The 18,073-nt window shown below is 44.0% G+C and overlaps 1 protein-coding gene across 4 annotated transcripts in view; it reads right to left on the minus strand.

Annotated features, from left to right (window-relative positions):
• LOC135550375 (disks large homolog 4-like) overlaps positions 1-18,073 on the minus strand; it is a 93,341-nt gene that overhangs the window by 17,366 nt on the left and 57,902 nt on the right. Inside the window, exon 1 of one of the 4 annotated variants that reach the window (XM_064981104.1) lies at positions 16,592-16,736. The exons of the other annotated variants lie outside the window; for them this stretch is intronic. Within the exon in view, the coding sequence (XP_064837176.1) occupies positions 16,592-16,681 (90 nt within the window). The 5' untranslated portion in view covers positions 16,682-16,736. Of the gene's footprint in view, positions 1-16,591; positions 16,737-18,073 lie in introns of those variants that run through there. 4 annotated transcript variants of the gene reach the window in all.

The raw sequence follows: 18,073 nt of genomic DNA on the forward strand, positions 1-18,073 counted from the left end.
ACCCCTGTCTCTTTCTCTCTGTTGAACTCCTTTCATCCCTTTCAGCTCCTCTCCTCCCGTTGCTTCTCTCTCCAAAATGTTTTTCGTTGCATCTCGTCTACAAATCTTGGAGAGAAAAAAAAGGTGCTATCTAAACTCAGCAAAAAAAGAAATGTCCTCTCACTGTCAACTGCGTTTATTTTTCAGCAAACCTAACATGTGTAAATATTTGTATGAACATAACAAGATTCAACAACTGAGACATAAACTGAACAAGTTCCACAGACACGTGACAAACTGAAATTGAATAATGTGTCCCTGAACAAAGGGGGGTCAAAATCAAAAGTAACAGTAACAGTCAGTATTTGGTGTGGCCACCAGCTGCATTAAGTACTGCAGTGCATCTCCTCCTCATGGACTGCACCAGATTTGCCCTGGCCACATCTACAGTCCTCATGCCTCATTGCAGCATGCCTAAGGCACATTCACGCAGGGACCCTAGGCATCTTTCTTTTGGTGTTTTTCAGAATCAGTAGAAAGACCTCTTTAGTGTCCTAAGTTTTCATAACTGTGACCTTAATTGCCTACCGTCTGTAAGCTGTTAGTGTCCTGACGACCGTTCCACAGGCGCATCTTCATTAATTGTTTATGGTTCATTGAACACGCATGGTTAACAGTCTTTAAACCCTTTACAATGAAGATCTGTGAAGTTATTTGGATTTTTAAGATTTATCTTTGAAAGACAGGGTCCTGAAAAAGGGATGTTTCTTTTTTTGCTGAGTTTAGAATCTAAAAGGGTTCTTTGGCTGTCCCCATAGGAGAACCCTTTGAAGATCCCTTTTTGGTTCCAGCTAGAACCGTTTCGGGTTCCAAGTAGAACTCTTTCTACAGAGGGTTCTATATACATGGAACCAAAAAGGGTTTTACCTGGAACCAAAAAGGGTTCTCCTATGGGGACAGACGAAGAACCCTTTTGGAACCCTTTTATCTAAGAGTGTACTGTAAAAAGGGTGGATGGACGATTCTAAATTCTGTACTCTTTAGAGAATGCACAGCAGTCTCCCTCTCTCTCCCTCTCTCTCTCTAAACTTCTATCCTTTTCCACTCTTAATTTTGTCCCTCCCTGATTAAAATGAGGAAGACACTGTGCATCCAAAGTGCTTACAGAGCAGCAAACAACAGCAGCAGCATGAAATCAGCCTGCCGACCTTCACACAACTGACAGCCCGCAGAGAGACACACACACACACACACACACACACACACACACACACACACACACACACACACACACACACACACACACACACACACACACACACACACACACACACACACGGTTCCAAAGAGTCCCAGATATATTCCCTCTCCATCCCTTAAGTTGTGAATCTATCCAACCATTCCTCTTTCTCCATTCTCCTTATGCATGAACATACCGCATCTATTGAAACGTCACATATTCTCTCTGAACAGACAGTTTGTATTCATTATTTGCCAAATTGTCCCAAACTATCATCTGGAGGTTTGGCCCCTCTATTCCATTACTTTACACTGAAAGTGTTTACGCAATAATAAGGTTAACATACGGACAAAGGTCATTCTCTCACTCTCTCCTTCTCTCCATTTCTCACCGTGGCATCCCACAGCTCTGAGCCAGTCAGGATGCCAACCATCTCTCCCACTCCATCCCTCACTCCTGTCCTGACCATTGCTACCATGGTTACAGTATAGCATCAGCCACTGGGCTCTCTGAAGCTCCATGGTAGAAAGCTTGTCTCCATGGTAACCTGGATTTCCATTCCGATAGTCTAAAAGCCCTAGCTATATGGCACAGAAAATCGTAGCGAATAACAACAGGGGAATACAAATAATTTCCACTACGTCCATTACGTAATCTGAAGCATCGCTGCATGAATTGGCTATTAAATTAACTCTTGACAGCTACATGTCGGTTGAACATTGAACTGTTAGGCATTTCATGGACATTGCTCTGTACTTTCCAGAAATATTCCTATGGGAACACTTTAATTTGATTTATTTAACCAGGCAAGTCAGTTAAGCACAAATTCTTATTTACAATGACAGCCTACCCCGGTCAAACCCTAACCCGGTCAAACCCTAACCCGGATGATGCTGGGCCAATTGTGTGCCGCCCTATGGGACTCCCAATCACAACCGGTTGTGATACAGCCTGGAATCGCACCAGCGTCTGTAGAGACGCCTCTAGCACTGAGATGCAGTGCCTTAGACCACTGCGCCATTTGGGAGCCCCTTCTATGGGAAAATGATTATTAGCATAAACTGTCTGTAGGACTTATATAATAGGCGATGTCAGAGGAAGGCCCATAACATTGTCAGTGACTCCAGTCACCCAAGTCATAGACTGTTTTCTCTGCTACCACACGCCAAGCAGTACCGTAGCGTCAAATCTAGGACCAAAAGGCTCCTTAACAGCTTCTACCCCTAAGCCATAAGACTGCTGAACAATTAATCAAATGGCCACCAGACTATTTACATTGTTGGTTAAGGGCTTGTAAGTAAGCATTTCATGGTAAGGTCCACATCTGTTGTATTCGTTGTATATGTGACAAATCAACTTTGATATGATTTTTGCTTACCTGTGCTGTAAGTATGGGGTTAGACAAACAAAAATATGTTATGACGTAGAGAATATACAATCACAAACAGAGGTACTTGAGAGCAGATCAAAAGATATAGTCATTAGCTGTGTCATTTCCCATCTGGAGTAGAAGTCTCCCTTCCATCTCGCTTTTGTGCATGGTAATCTATCTGTATGGTGATGAGTCATTCAGCTGAGACGCACTCTTACTGACAGTGCAGAGGACGCCTGAGGCATGATGTCATCTTCACCTGGACCACTTGGACCTCAGCCAGAAACCTAGGTTTGTGTTCCTACAGGGCTACATTCCTACATTCACTCGGCTCTCTCCTCTCCTTCGTCTTTCTCTCTTCATTTTTACCTAAAGACAGCACATCTGACCTGACAGAAAACTTCTCTCTGCAGAGCCCACCCCTCCCTCCGAAAAGACTCATTAATGCAGCTCGTTAGGCTCTTAATTCATTGCTGTCAGAGAGAGAGAGAGAGAGAGAGGAGCAAGAGAAGATAGAGAGAGGAGGGCAGGAATAAAAATAACCAGGAAGGCTCATATCTCATGGCAGACAGATGCTTTGAGAGTCTATTGGAGTGTAGGTGTTATAAAACCTCTCCCTTACCTCAGTTTCAGGTTCACAACCTCAAAACCAAGCTGCTAAATCACTCAAAACCCACATCTCTTATCCACTAATTAATATCCAAGCAGTAAGTTACAGACGACACAAACTATACACTCTAGACCAGGGTTTCACAAACTCAGTCCTGGCTGATTCAAATAAACAAAGCTTGATGATGAGTTGGTTTATTTGAATCAGCAGTGTAGTGCTCGGAGAAAAAACAAAATGTGCACCCTAATTATTTTTTTTTAAGTTATAGGAAACCCCGCCTCAGTCTTCTGTAAACCTAACCCTGGGAAAGAGTTTCAGCGAGACAATTAAACACATTTTAATGACAAAGACACACCAGAATGGCTTTCCAATAGGTGTTGAGTGTTCCTGAGGGGTTTAGTCTCAGTCCTGACTTAAATTTGCTTGTTATTTGGTATTTTATTAGGATCCCCATTAGCTGTTGCGAAAGCAGCATCTACTCTTCCCGGGGTCCACACAAAACATGAAACATGACATAATACTGAACATGAATAGCCAAGAACAGAACTACATGAATTTAAAAATGGCACACACAGCCTAAATATGAGTAGACACTAAAAAATATCTCGGTCAAATAGGGGAGAGGCGTTGTGCAGTGAGGTGTTGCTTTATCTGCTATTTTAAAATCAGGTTTGTTGTTCATTTGAGCAATATGAGACGGAAGGGAGTTCCACGCAATAACGACTCTATATAACACTGTACGCTTTCTTGAATTTGTTCTGGATTTGGGGACAGTGAAAAGACCCCTGGTGGCAAGTCTGGTTTGGTAAGTGTGTGTCAGAGCTGTGTGTAAGCTGATTAGGCAAACAACTTGGAACGTTCAACACATTAATGTTTCTTATTTAAAAAATGAAGTGATGCAGTCAGTCTCCCCTGAACTCTTAGCCAAGAGAGACTGACATGCATGGTATTTATATCAGTCCTCTGATTACAATGAAGAGAAAGACGTATTGCTCTGTTCTGGGCCAGCTGCAGCTTACACCTTTCTTCACAGCACTTGACCACATGGCTGGACAAACGAGAGCCTGCAGGACTTGCTTTTTGAAGTGTGGTGTCAAAAAAGCAGAGCATCTCTTTATTATGGATATAAATATATATATGTTTTGGCCATGACAGTTTACAATCTAAGGTAATGCCAAGTAATTTAGTCTCCTCAACTTGTTCAACAGCCACACCATTCATTACCAGATTCAGCTGAGGTCTAGAGCTTAGGGAATGATTTGTACCAAATACAATGCTCTTAGTTTTAGACATGTTCAGGACCAGTTTATTACTAGCCACCCATTCCAAAACTGACTGCAACTCCTTGGCATATACTCGGCATATACTTACTGGTAAAACGTTTTAGAACACCTACTCATTCAAGGGTTTTTCTTAATTTGGACTATTTTCTACATTGTAGAATAATAGTGAAGACATCAAAACTATGAAATAACACATATAGAGTCATGTAGTAACCAAAAAAGTGTTAAACAAATCAAAATATATTTTATATTTGAGAATATTCAAATAGCCACCTTTCGCCCTGATGACAGCATTGCACACTCTTGGCATTCTCTCAACCAGCTTTACCTGGAATGCTTTCCAACAGTCTTGAAGGAGTTCCCACATATGCTGAGCACTTGCTGGCTGCTTTTCCTTCACTCTGCGGTCTGACTCATCCCAAACCATCTCAATTGGGTTGAGGTTGGGTGATTGTAGAGGCCAGGTCATCTGATACAGCACTCCATCACTCTCCTTCTTGGTAAAATAGCCCTTACACAGACTGGAGGTGTGTGGGCTACGGCATCCAGATCCAGATCGGATGGTGTATCACTGCAGAATACTGTGGTAGCCATGCTGGTTAAGTGTGTCTTGAATTTACCAGCAAAGCACCCCCACACCATAACACCTCCTCCTCCATGTTTTACGGTAGGAAATACACATGCAGGGATCATCCGTTCACCCACACCGAGTCTCACAAAGACACGGCGGTTGGAACCAAAAATCTCAAATTTGGACTCCAGACCAAAGGACACATTTCTACTGGTCCAATGTCCATTGCTTGTGTTTCTTGGCCTAAGCAAGTCTCTTATTATTGATGTCCTTTAATAGTGGTTTCTTTGCAGCAATTCAACCATGAAGGCCTGATTCACAGTCTCCTCTGAACTGTTGATGTTGAGATGTGTATGTTACTTGAACACTGTAAAGTATTTTTTTGGGTCAAGGATCGGTAGGATAGTCAGTTTTACAAGGGTGTTTGGTAGCATGAGTTAAGGAGGCTTTGTTGCGAAATAGGATTCTAGATAATATTAGATAATAGATTAAGATTAATATTGGATTGGAGATGCTTAATATGAGTCTGGAAGGAGAGTTTACAGTCTAGCCAGACACCTAGGTATTTGTAGTTATCCACATATTCTAAGACAGAACCGTCCAGAATAGTGATGCTAGTCGGGCGGGAGGGTGCGGGCAGCGATCGGGTGAAGAGCATGCATTTCATTTTACTAGCATTTAAGAGCAGTTGGAGACCACGGAAGGTGTGTTGTATGGCATTGAAGCCTGTTTGGAGGTTTGTTAACACAGTGTCCTAAGAAGGGCCAGATGTCTACAGAATGGTGTCATCTGCGTAGAGGTGGATCAAAGAATCACCCAAAGCAAGAGCAACATCATTGATGTATACAAAGAAAAGAGTCAGCCCAAGAATTGAACCCTGAGAGACTGCCAGAGGTCTGGACAACAGGCCCTCTAATTTGACACTGAACTCTATCTGAGAAGTCCACCTGTGGTGGATGGTGCCGGGTTTCCTTCAGACGTGACGCTTGACATTCAGGCCAAAGAGTTCAATCTTGGTTTCATCAAACCATAGAATCTTGTTTCTCATGGTCTGGTCCTTTAGGTGCCTTTTGGCAAACTCCAAGCAGGATGTCATGTGCCTTTTACGAAGGAGTGGCTTGGAAGAGTATTCGTGGTTCCAAACTTCTTCCATTTTTGCTCTGACATGCACTGTCAACTGTGGGACCTTATATAGTTGTGTGCCTTTCCAAATCATGTCCAATCAATTGAATTTACCACAGGTGGACTCCAATCTAGTAGAAACACCTCAAGGATGATCAACGGAAACAGGATAAGCTTGAGCTCAATTTCAAGTCTCATAGAAAAGGGTCTGAATACTTATGTGAATAAGGTATTCCATTTTTTTAATGTTTAATACATTCGCACACATTTCTAAAAACATGTTTTCACTTGGTCATTATGGGGTATTGTGTGTATAAGGCTGTAATGTAACAAAATGTGGAAAAATAGAAGGGGTCTGAATACTTTGAAAATCAGAGACAACATTTAAAAATCGCTATCCATCAAAGATTCCCAGCAATTTTGACAAAAACAATGGATATATGTTGCCTTAAGAGTTGTGCAAAATTGGTAGACTCTTATTCCAAATGATTCACAGCTGGACTGGCTGCCAAAGGTGCTTCCACCAAGTGGGGTGGAGGGGTGGAGACATCCAATTATGATATTTACGTTTTTTTCTTTTCTTAAATTTTGACATTTGAATTCACTCTCACTTTGAAAATGTGGAGTAGGTTGTGTATACAGTGGGGCAAAAAAAAGTATTTAGTCAGACGCCAATTGTGCAAGTTCTTCCACTTAAAAAGACGAGAGAGGCCTGTAATTTTCATTATAGGTACACTTCAACTATGACAGACAAAATGAGGGGGAAAAATCCAGAAAATCACATTGTAGGATTTTTAATTAATTTATTTGTAAATTATGGTGGGAAATAAGTATTTGGTCAATAACAAAAGTTAATCTCATAACTTTGTTATATACCCCTTCTTGGCAATGACAGAGGTCAAACGTTTTCTGCAAGTCTTCACAAGGTTTTCACACACTGTTGCTGATATTTTGTCCCATTCCTCCATGCAGATCTCCTCTAGAGCAGTGATGTTTTGGGGCTGTTGCTGGGCAACACGGCCTTTCAACTCCCTCCTAAGATTTTCTATGGGGTTGAGATCTGGAGACTGGCTAGGCCACTCCAGGACCTTGAAATGCTTCTTACGAAGCCACGCCTTTGTTGCCCGGGCGGTGTGTTTGGGATCATTGTCATGCTGAAAGACCCAGCCATGTTTCATCTTCAATGCCCTTGCTGATGGAATGAGGTTTTCACTTAAAATCTCATGATACATGGCCCCATTCATTCTTTCCTTTACACGGATCAGTCGTCCTGGTCCCTTTGCAGAAAAACAGCCCCAAAGCATGATGTTTCCACCCACATGCTTCACAGTAGGTATGGTGTTCTTTGGATGCAACTCAGCATTCTTTGTCCTCCAAACACGACGAGTTGAGTTTTTACCAAAAAGTTCTATTTTGGTTTCATCTGACCATATGACATTCTCCCAATCTACTTCTGGATCATCCAAATGCTCTCTAGCAAACTTCTGACGGGCCTGGACATGTACTGGCTTAAGCAGGGGGACACGTCTGGCACTGCAGGATTTGAGTCCCTGGCGGCGTAGTGTGTTACTGATGGTAGGCTTTGTTACTTTGGTCCCTGCTCTCTGCAGGTCATTCACTAGGGCCCCCCGTGTGGTTCTGGGATTTTTTCTCACCGTTCTTGTGATCATTTTGACCCCACGGGGTGAGATCTTGCGTGGAGCCCCAGATCGAGGGAGATTATCAGTGGTCTTGTATGTCTTCCATTTCCTAATAATTGCTCCCACAGTTGATTTCTTCAAACCAAGCTGCTTACCTATTGCAGATTCAGTCTTCCCAGCCTGGTGCAGGTCTACAATTTTGTTTCTGGTGTCCTCTGACAGATCTTTGGTCTTGGCCATAGTGGAGTTTGGAGTGTGACTGTTTGAGGTTGTGGACAGGTGTCTTTTATACTGATAACAAGTTCAAACAGGTGCCATTAATACAGGTAACGAGTGGAGGACAGAGGAGCAGGTCTGTGAGAGCAAGAAATCTTGCTTGTTTGTAGGTGACCAAATACTTATTTTCCACCATAATTTGCAAATAAATTCATAAAAAATCCTACAATGTGATTTTCTGGATTTTTTTCTCATTTTGTCTGTCATAGTTGAAGTGTACCTATGATGAAAATTACAGGCCTCTCTCGTCTTTTTAAGTGGGAGAACTTGCACAATTGGCGTCTGACTAAATACTTTTTTTGCCCCACTGTATATGTAGGGGACAAAAAGGATTTGAATCCCTTTTTAGATACAATTTTTAAGGCTGCAAAATGTGAAAAACGTTCAAGGGGGTGTAGATCTTCTATAGGCACTCTATCTAGGCTAAGAAACATACACTTTGCAGTCAGTGCACAACCCCCAGTGCACACATTTCTCCTGCAGGGGGTTTTGACAGGCGACTCCCTCCTTGTGCTTTGTCAGGGAGTGGGAGGCTGGAGTTGCCAGGATTCAGTGGATTTAGCAGTCTCCCACTTCCATTTTTATGCCACCTACTCAGCTCTCCCATCTCCGTGCCTTAGAGGCGGTTACCCTATCCTCCTCTCTAATTCCCGGGCCATCCCTAAACCTTCACTGACAAACTGAACCCCCTGGCATAGCCTGTCTCCCCTTCTCCGATATCAAACCACGAACCTTGACCCTAGCCATTAACTTGATCCTCCGGATAAAAATCACAGCCAACCAGAATATTGATCCTGATATTACACTATCCTCCCCATAGGAATGCATGATAAGATCCAACCCAGTGTCGGCTCGGCCCTAATGTACGTCTCTGACACCTGGAGTTGGGAAGGCAGAGGACAACGACAAAGGACTAGTCAGCCCTTCCCCACTCTGAGGGGCCGAAATGTTTCTCTCTGTTACAGTATTCAGAGGACTGACTCTTGAATGTGATAGGATAATACTACATTACTCCATGTCTGGTATCTCTCTGAAACTTGACCACTGAGGATAACTCTGATGCTATCTACAGTTGAAGTCGGAGGTTCACATACACCTTAGCCAAATACATTTAAACTCGGTTTTTCACAATTCCTGACAGTCGTAGGTCAAGTTAGGATCACCACTTTATTTTAAGAATGTGAAATGTCAGAATAATAGTAGAGAGAATGATTTATTTCAGCTTTTATTTCTTGCATCATATTCCCAGTGGGTCAGAAGTTTACAAACACTCAATTAGTATTTGGTAGCATTGCCTTTAAATTGTTTAACTTGGGTCAAATGTTACGAGTAGCCTTCCACAAGCTTCCCACAATAGGTTGGGTGAATTTTGGCCCATTCGTCCTGACAGAGCTGGTGTAACTGAGTCAGGTTTGTAGGCCTCCTTGCTCCCACACGCTTTTCCAGTTCTGCCCACAAATGTTAGAAAGGACTGAGATCAGGGCTTTGTGATGGCCACTTCAGTACCTTGACTTTGTTGTCCTTAAGCCATATTGCCACAACTTTGGAAGTATGTTTGGGGTCATTGTCCATTTGGAAGACCCATTTTCAAACTAACTTTATCTTCCTGACTGATGTCTTGAGATGTTGTTTCAATACATCCACGTAATTTTCCAACCTCATTTTCCTACCTCAGCTTCTTTCCTTTACTATGTCGATATAGGGCTCGTTTTACTGTGGATATAGATACTTTTGTACCTGTTTCCTCCAGCATCTTCACAAGCTCCTTAGCTGCTGTTCTGGGATTGATTTGCACTTTTCACACTCAAGTAAGTTCGTCTCTAGGAGACAGAGTGCATCTCCTTCCTGAGCGGTATGACGGCTGCGTTGTCCCATGGTGTTTATACTTGCGTACTATTGTTTGTGCAGATCAACGTGGTACCTTCAGGCGTTTGGAAATTGATCCCAAGGATGAACCAGACTTGTGGAGGTCTAAAACATGTTTTCTGAGGTCTTGGCTGATTTCTTTTGATTTTCCCATGATGTCAAGCAAAGAGGCACTGCGTTTGAAGGTAGGCCTTGAAATACATCCACAGGTACACCTCCAATTGACTCAAATGATGTCAATTAGCCTTTTCAGAAGCTTCTAAAGCCATGACATCGTTTTCTGGACTTTTCCAACCTGTTAAAAGGCACAGTCAAGTGTATGTTAGTGTATGTATGTTAGTTAGTGTATGTAAACGTCTGACTCACTAGAATTGTGATACACCTTCAGATGTTATACATTTAATCAAATGCCTTCGTTCTCTCTCTTACCCTGTTTCCAGCCATGGAGGAAAGTTGATGATCAATTCTCATTTGCTAGGCTCCTAGGCCTCTGGCCTAGTAAGCATCTCTTTGTCAATGCTCTGCCTTGTAAGTTAACCTTAGAATCGATATGCCTCGAATAAGGCTTTGTTAATGTCAGTGTTGCCTACATTAACATGTATGCCTTGTCTGTGAAACCATTCATTTTACAAAGTTATTAAATAATACTTGCTCTGATATTCGCTCCTCATGACCATTCGTTGATCTTAGTCAGCTAAACCCATAATACTTGACTGCACATGGTCCAACTGAAGCCTCCTGCATATGGCTAATAATCTTTATAGAGTTAGAGAAACATTTCAATAGGCTAATTGCTTAGCCTTATTACGAGTTGCACGTGAGGTATGTAGAAATTCATCGACACAGTATATACACATGTATTACTGCCCACTACACCAGCACACTCCGCTGACAGGGTCTGAACAAGCAGCAGTAATCACCATAGGACAAGGGATGAGGGCAAATGACAAAAGCGCTGAGAGCCATGAGAAAGGATGGAGAGCAAAGGAGGGGAGTGTGACTGCGAGGACAGATAAGGGGCTGAAGGAGCGTGATGTAATTGCTTGATTTCTAGACTCACGATACCCTGGAGCCATTGAGAAGAGAGAGAGAGAGAGAGAGAGAGAGAGAGAGAGAGAGACAGAAAAAGAGAGAGCTAGAGCCCTATATACAGCAACTTGCAACTTGTTTCCTAAAGTAAGGTGGTTCATTTATTGATGCTGTCTGTCTGTCTGTCTGTCTGTCTGTCTGTCTGTCTGTCTGTCTGTCTGTCTGTGAGATACAGAGAGAGAGAATGTGTGTTTTGTTTGTTATCTGTTTGAGATAGTTAGTGGATGTGTGTGCTTGCAAGGGTGCATTTGGCTGAGTGTACTGTTGACGTATACACATGCTCCTATGGAAGAGGAGGAGGGATGGCTCCAGTGTGTAGGTTTAGGTGGTGAGGAGTGACAGCCAATGTTATGTCACTCAGTCTGCTGGAGAGGCAGAGGTTAAAGGTAGTTCACCGGCAGACAACTGAAAATAGCCCCACAAGATCACTACCTCCCTAGAGTTGAAATGTTTTAACATCAAATCAGAGTCGGGCCTCAGAGAGTGCTGAAATATGAATGCACAGCTAGCCTAAATATGCTGACCAGCAGGCTTTCACCAGGCCTCAACAGGGGAGCACAGAGAAAGACAGTGGTGGGAGAGAGAGAATGAGAGCGAGAGAGAATGATCGAGAGAGAGCTGGGAGGGAAGGTAGAATAAACGGAGCGGTGGAGTGGTACTTTTTGTGTGTTCATTAAGAAAGCGATCGATGGCTGCTACACCTTAAACAAAGCCTTCATTTTGTTTCTGCTCCAGCCACAAATCTATCATCCCTCTCCTCCGGATCAATTGGCACTAGAGAGCATGTCTGTACTGACAGCAGGAAGCAGAAAGATCCTTTTAAAACACCATACACTACAGGATCAGGTCAGGGTTTTGTGCAGGCCAGTCAGTTTCTCGAGAAACCATTTCTGTATGGACCTCGCTTTGTGCACGGGGACATTATTATGCTGAAACAGGGAGGGGCCTTCCCCAAACTGTTGCCACAAAGTTGGAAGCAAAGAATCATCTAGAATGTTATTGCATGCTCTAGCGTTAAGATTTCCCTTCACTGGAACTAAGGGGCCTAGCCCGAACCATGAAAAACAGACCATTATTCCTCCTCCACCAAACTTTACAGTCGGCACTATGCATTGGGATAGGTAGCGTTCTCCTGGCATCAGCCAAACCCAGATTAGTCCGCCGGACTGCCAGATGGTGAAGCATGATACATCCCTGCAGAGTTTTGCGTTTCCACTGCTCCAGAGTCCAATGGCGGCGGGATTTACACCACTCCAGCCGACGCTTGGCTCTTGTCCTGACGTTGCTTCCAGAGGGAGTTTGGAACTCGGTGGTGAGTGTCGCAACCGAGGACCGAGGATTTGTATGCGTTACACGCTTCAGCACTCGGCGGTCCCGTTCTGTGAGCTTGTGTGGCCTACCACTTCGAGCCGTTGTTGCTCGATTTCATACACCGGTCAGCAACGGGTGTGGCTGAAATAGTCTAATCCACTAATTTGAAGGCGTTCTCACATACTTTTGTAATATTTAGTGAATGCCAATGTAGCAGTTGGAAACAGTCAAGAGAAATGACAGAACAATGCTGTCAGCAGATATTGTCTTCAAGACGACAGAGCTTTGAGAGAAAATGAATATGTGTCGTTTCAAATGAAGACACATAAGACATACCTATAATAGGGATCTTACAGGCTAATTCAGGTAACAGGCCTAGTCTCTGACTTCATTTTCAGGAAATAAAAAGCACATATGTCGAGTAGGATAGCTGTATGTTGCATGCTGTGTTATAAGCAATGTGTGTCTACGCAAGTTAACACAAGAAGTGTCATAACAGCGTGCCCCCGATATACACTCAACAATTCATCTGGCAGAACACAAAGCAGCTTATCAAATGGCTTCAGTCAGTCAGGACAACATTAACCACAATTAACCTAAAAGCTATGCCAACAAGATCTACTAACACACACATACCCACTACCCACACCTACACTATCCCCCATAACATCAATCACAATCCTCTGGTCGTTTGACTGCTTCATCTTTCACTGCTTCACCCTTCATATTGCAATCTAGAGACATAAAGGGACTCGCGTGAGTAGCAACAATCAGACATTTTTATTCGAGTGTTTTAATCTTCCAAAACAGCACTGATTGCGCAGTCAGTCAGGCAACTAGAGATTGGTTTCTATTTCTGTAGCTGCTGTGTCTAAATGTGTACTCTGTTTAAGGGAGAAAGCAGGGTAAACAGATGCTGAGTGAGATAGGGAGCGATACCAGGAGCAGAGACAGGAACAGAAAAGGCCAGCACACTCCAGACTGGCCCTGACCTGAAGGCTGCACAACTCCAATGAAGGAAGGACAGGAGGAGAGGAGAGGAGGGGGGACGAAGGAGGGAGAGATACTGTATATGTGGGGGAAGGGAGGCAATGGCAGCGGATCCATACGTGTGTGTGTGTGTGTGTGTGTGTGTGTGTGTGTGTGTGTGTGTGTGTGTGTGTGTGTGTGTGTGTGTGTGTGTGTGTGTGTGTGTGTGTGTGTGTGTGTGTGTGTGTGTGTGTGCGTGCGTGCGTGCGTGCGTGCGTGTGTGAACTGTGTGTGCGCATGTGTCACTGTGCATGCTATGGGGATGTTACAGGGATTTATCTGGATGGGACATCATTCACACACCAGCATATCAGCATACATCTGTAGGATGTGGCAGGGCTTGCAGACAACGAATTACAAAGGATAACGAATTACAAAGGGAAACCCAGCCATGAGATTCCCAGTGATGCAGAACTCCCAAACGATCTAAATGCCATTTATGCTCACTTTGAGGAAAACAACAAAGTCCTGCATGAAAGCCCCTGTTGTTCCGGATGACTGTGCGATCTCGCTCTGCGTGGCCGATGTGAGTTAAACTTTTAAACAGGTTAACACTCGCCAGACAGAACACCAGGGTGCATTCTCAGAGCATGCGCAGACCAGCTGGCAAGTGTCTTCATGGGCAATTTCAATCCCCCATTGTCCAAGTCGGTAATCCCAACATGTTTCAAACTGACCACAATTGTCCCTGTTCCCAAGAACTCCAAGGTTACCTGCATAAAGAACTATCGCCGTGTAGCACTCACATCTTTAATTATGAAGTGCTTTGAAAGGCTGGCCATCAACAGCATCATCCCAGACACCCTGGACCCACTCCAATTCACATACCGTCCCAACAGATCCACAGATGACGCAATCTCAATTGCACTTTACACTGCTCTCTCCCACCTGGACAAGAGGGGAAATAACTATGTGAGAATGCTGTTCATAGACAACAGCTCAACACCATAGTCCCCTCAAAGCTCATCACAAAGCTCAGGATCCTGGGACTGAACAACTCCCTCTGCAACTGGATCCTGGAGGTCCTGATGGGCAGCCCCAGGTGGGGAGGGTAGGCAACAACACCTCCGCCACGCTGATCCTCAACAGGGGGGCCCCTCAGGGGTGTGTGCTTAGTCCCCTCCTGAACTTCCTGTTCACCCACGATTGCATGACCCAATAGATCAAGTTTGCTGACTACACGATGTTGATAGATCACTGACAGTGATGAGACAGCCTACAGGAAGGAGGTCAGAGACTTGGCAGTGTGGTGCCAGGACAACAACCTCTCCCTCAATGTCAGTAAAACCAAGGAGCTGATCAAGGACTACAGGAGAAATAGAGGAGAGTATGCCCCCATCTACATCTACAGGGCTGTAGTGGAGCAGGCCAAGAGCTTCAAGTTTCTTGGCATCCACATCACTAAGGACTTAACATAGTCCACCCACACAGTCTCCTCATACCCCTCAGGAGGTTGAAAAGGTTTGTCATATACAGCTGCACCATCAAGAGCATATTGACTGGCTGCAAGCCTGCATCACTGCTTGGTATGGCAAATGCATCGCCCTCAACCACAAAATTCTACAGAGGGTGGGGCGGACGGCCCAGTACATCACTGGGCCAACCTCCCTGTCTCCCAGGACCTCTATATCAGGCGGTGTCAGAGGAAGGCCTGAAACATTGTCAAAGACCCGAGCCACTGTTCACTTTGCTACCTTCCAGCAAACGATACCGGAGCATCGGCTCCCAGACAAACACTCTCCGAGTAAGCTTCTATCCCCAAACCATAAGACTTCTAAATAGCCATACGACCATTAAATTGTTCATTAAATGGTTACCCGGAGTATCTGCATTGACCCTATCTTGCACTGACTCTATGCACACTCACAATAATATACAGTATATATGCACTATACACACTCTCACACAAAACCCACACACATTCACACACACACACACACACACACACACACACACACACACACACACACACACACACACACACACACACACACACACACACACACACACACACACACACACACACACACACACACAGCTGCTACTCTGGTCTTTATTTGTATTTGTATTCTTATCTAGTCACATTACTCTGCCTTTATGTACATATCTACCTCAAATACCTTGTACCCTGCACATTGATCTGGTACTGGTACTCTCTGTATATCGCTTCATTCTTGTTGCTATATTGGATTTTACAAGCATTTCACGGTCTACACCCGTTCTATTAGGCACATGTGACAAATACCATTTTATTTGACATCTCACACACCATTCTTTATTAAAACCTCAAATGCACTCCCACAGATAAGCCATAGGGTGTGCCACATGTGTGTAATGCTGCATGTGTTTGTGTTTAAGAGAGAGGGAGAGCGAGAGCGAGATAAGGGCCTCCTACACTTTCGCTGCACACTGAAGCTGTAAATGACAAATGCGTAGCATCACTTTGTTACAACAGAAGGGACTCAAAGGATTTGGTCAGAGAGTTTTGAGCACAATATACTCCCACACATACACAGACACGGGCTACGCTACAGCGTACAAAGAGGAGCCACAAAGGAAGATTTTACCAGATAGGGTCTGTGATTCACGCATTTCTCAGAGGCCAAATGTGTGGCTGCTATATCCTCAATCCAGAAATCCAAGCGTTATGTTTGTAAGTGCCAATATTAGCAAATGTTTAACGATTCCATGAAAGAAACCATCCACTGAACTGAGAAAAGTCTCACTCAAGAAATAGAGTTTATAATTTCTCCCTGTCTGGCCAGCATAAGTGTTTCCATTTGACATTCTGGACAGAGAGTTGACCATCCTGATAAACTGGTAACCAAACAAAGCTTTTGATGGGAGTCAGACTGCAAGTGCTGGAACAGACATGGACCATATGACCATACCAATTCAGTTTTTTGACTCCATAAAGCAGTTTATCTAGAGATGCTTCGGAATAAGCCTTCACTCAAGGTGCAGCACAAATTGAAATGGATGTCTATGTTCAATATTACATTACACAAACCGATCTGTCATATCTATTTCCATAGAAACAACACAAATCTCCATTTTTCATTGAGATAACATCAGATACATTCCCATTTTCAAAATCCATAGGGAACCACCGAAACCATACCAAATATCAACATGACATAGCTGTATCTGACAAATCTATCATCAGACCAGTCAGTCAACAACCACTTCGAATTGGTGCCTACCATTATATGATGCGGATGCTTCTTGGCTTTCCGGACGTTGTTGATGAACCGCCGGCCCATTTTTTTGGCATACCACACGGAGACGAACATCCTGCCTGAGTGCTGAACACTGAGCCGCCGTGGGGATCCTAACAAACACCGTTCACCTCCCAAAATGATGGACGAGCCGGATAAGTGGGTGGCAGAGAGAGAAGAGAGGAGGGTGCTCTCAAGGGGCGTTTCCTCTCAAAAAAATATGACAAATTCATAAACCCATATTATATCAAGGCAGTTTGTCTGCCACATGACAACATTACGAGGAATATCGGTACAACCTGGGAATATCTCGATATAAGTGAAAAATACTTTTAAAATAACCTCATACTAAACATGCACTTTCAACTAATGCAGAATTAGGCCAGCCTACTTCAACAATAGAAAGAAAAATGTCAACAATACCCCTGATATCAAGCATTGGGCTGGGAAGGCAGATAGCTTTACATTCAAAGCCAGACAAACACTTTTAAATCCGGGAGGTACCACAGTCCCGGTCTGGGTACCAAAATAACTCTGGAGAGGCGGAATAGAGTTTGGACTCCGGCGACAATGTTCCTTCCACCCCCTGCTCTGCTGTGTAATCCAAGTGTGGAGTCGGTCATTAGAGGGGAGTCGGTCATTAGAGGAATCCTCAACACGGCGGTTTGGGTGGGATTGTATAGCCTACCTGTCGGTCTGATAATTAACCTACTGTTCAAATATGAGCAATAGCGCTATTTTGAACAGCTGTCAAAATAGCCAAGCCTACGACCGGGCTACGTATTTGCATCTGCATCTAATTTGGGAAAACAAGCTAAAAACACGTTCGTCTTCTGGACATCTCGTTCTGATCTAAAACGGGTTATTCTTTATTCTGAGGTGCGCGACCGGTGTCTCCCTTCGAGCTCCATCCTCCGCTTTACAACAGCCCGCTGTAGTCTCTCTCTCCTGAGCGAATATCCCCTGTCTCTTTACCCTTGTCCTGTGCTCACTGAGATACAGTTTATGCTGCTGCAGCGGCTGCTGCACCCCCCCCCCCACCCCGGGGAAGGGGAAGTGGGAAAGTTTTATGGCAATTATGATGGCGGGGGATGGGTGTTGATTGTGTTAGTGGTGTCGATGTTTGAAGAGGGTAGAGCTGGGGTTGGGGTGGGGACTATGGCACAAGGGGTGATAAACCTAAATTGACATTTTAATCTAAAGTGAAACACACTGCAATATGATTGGTCATACATGTTTAATATCCCTGTGGTCTGCTCAAAGCGCAATCTGCACCACTCATCAACTAAACATGGCATAGTAGCAACCCACTCGACCATCCTTGCGATTTACACAGTGTTGTCCCAATGCAGTGCAGTATGTACGGCCGACATGCAGCCTTCCAATGAGCTAGTCCTCTCTAGCAGGCAGCGCCAGTCTGTCTGTCAGCCAGTCAGTCTGTCTGTCTGAGCTGAGTTTGACAGTGCT

This window comes from Oncorhynchus masou, chromosome 12 (genome assembly GCF_036934945.1).
Source record: "Oncorhynchus masou masou isolate Uvic2021 chromosome 12, UVic_Omas_1.1, whole genome shotgun sequence".
Taxonomy (NCBI): Eukaryota; Metazoa; Chordata; class Actinopteri; order Salmoniformes; family Salmonidae; genus Oncorhynchus; species Oncorhynchus masou.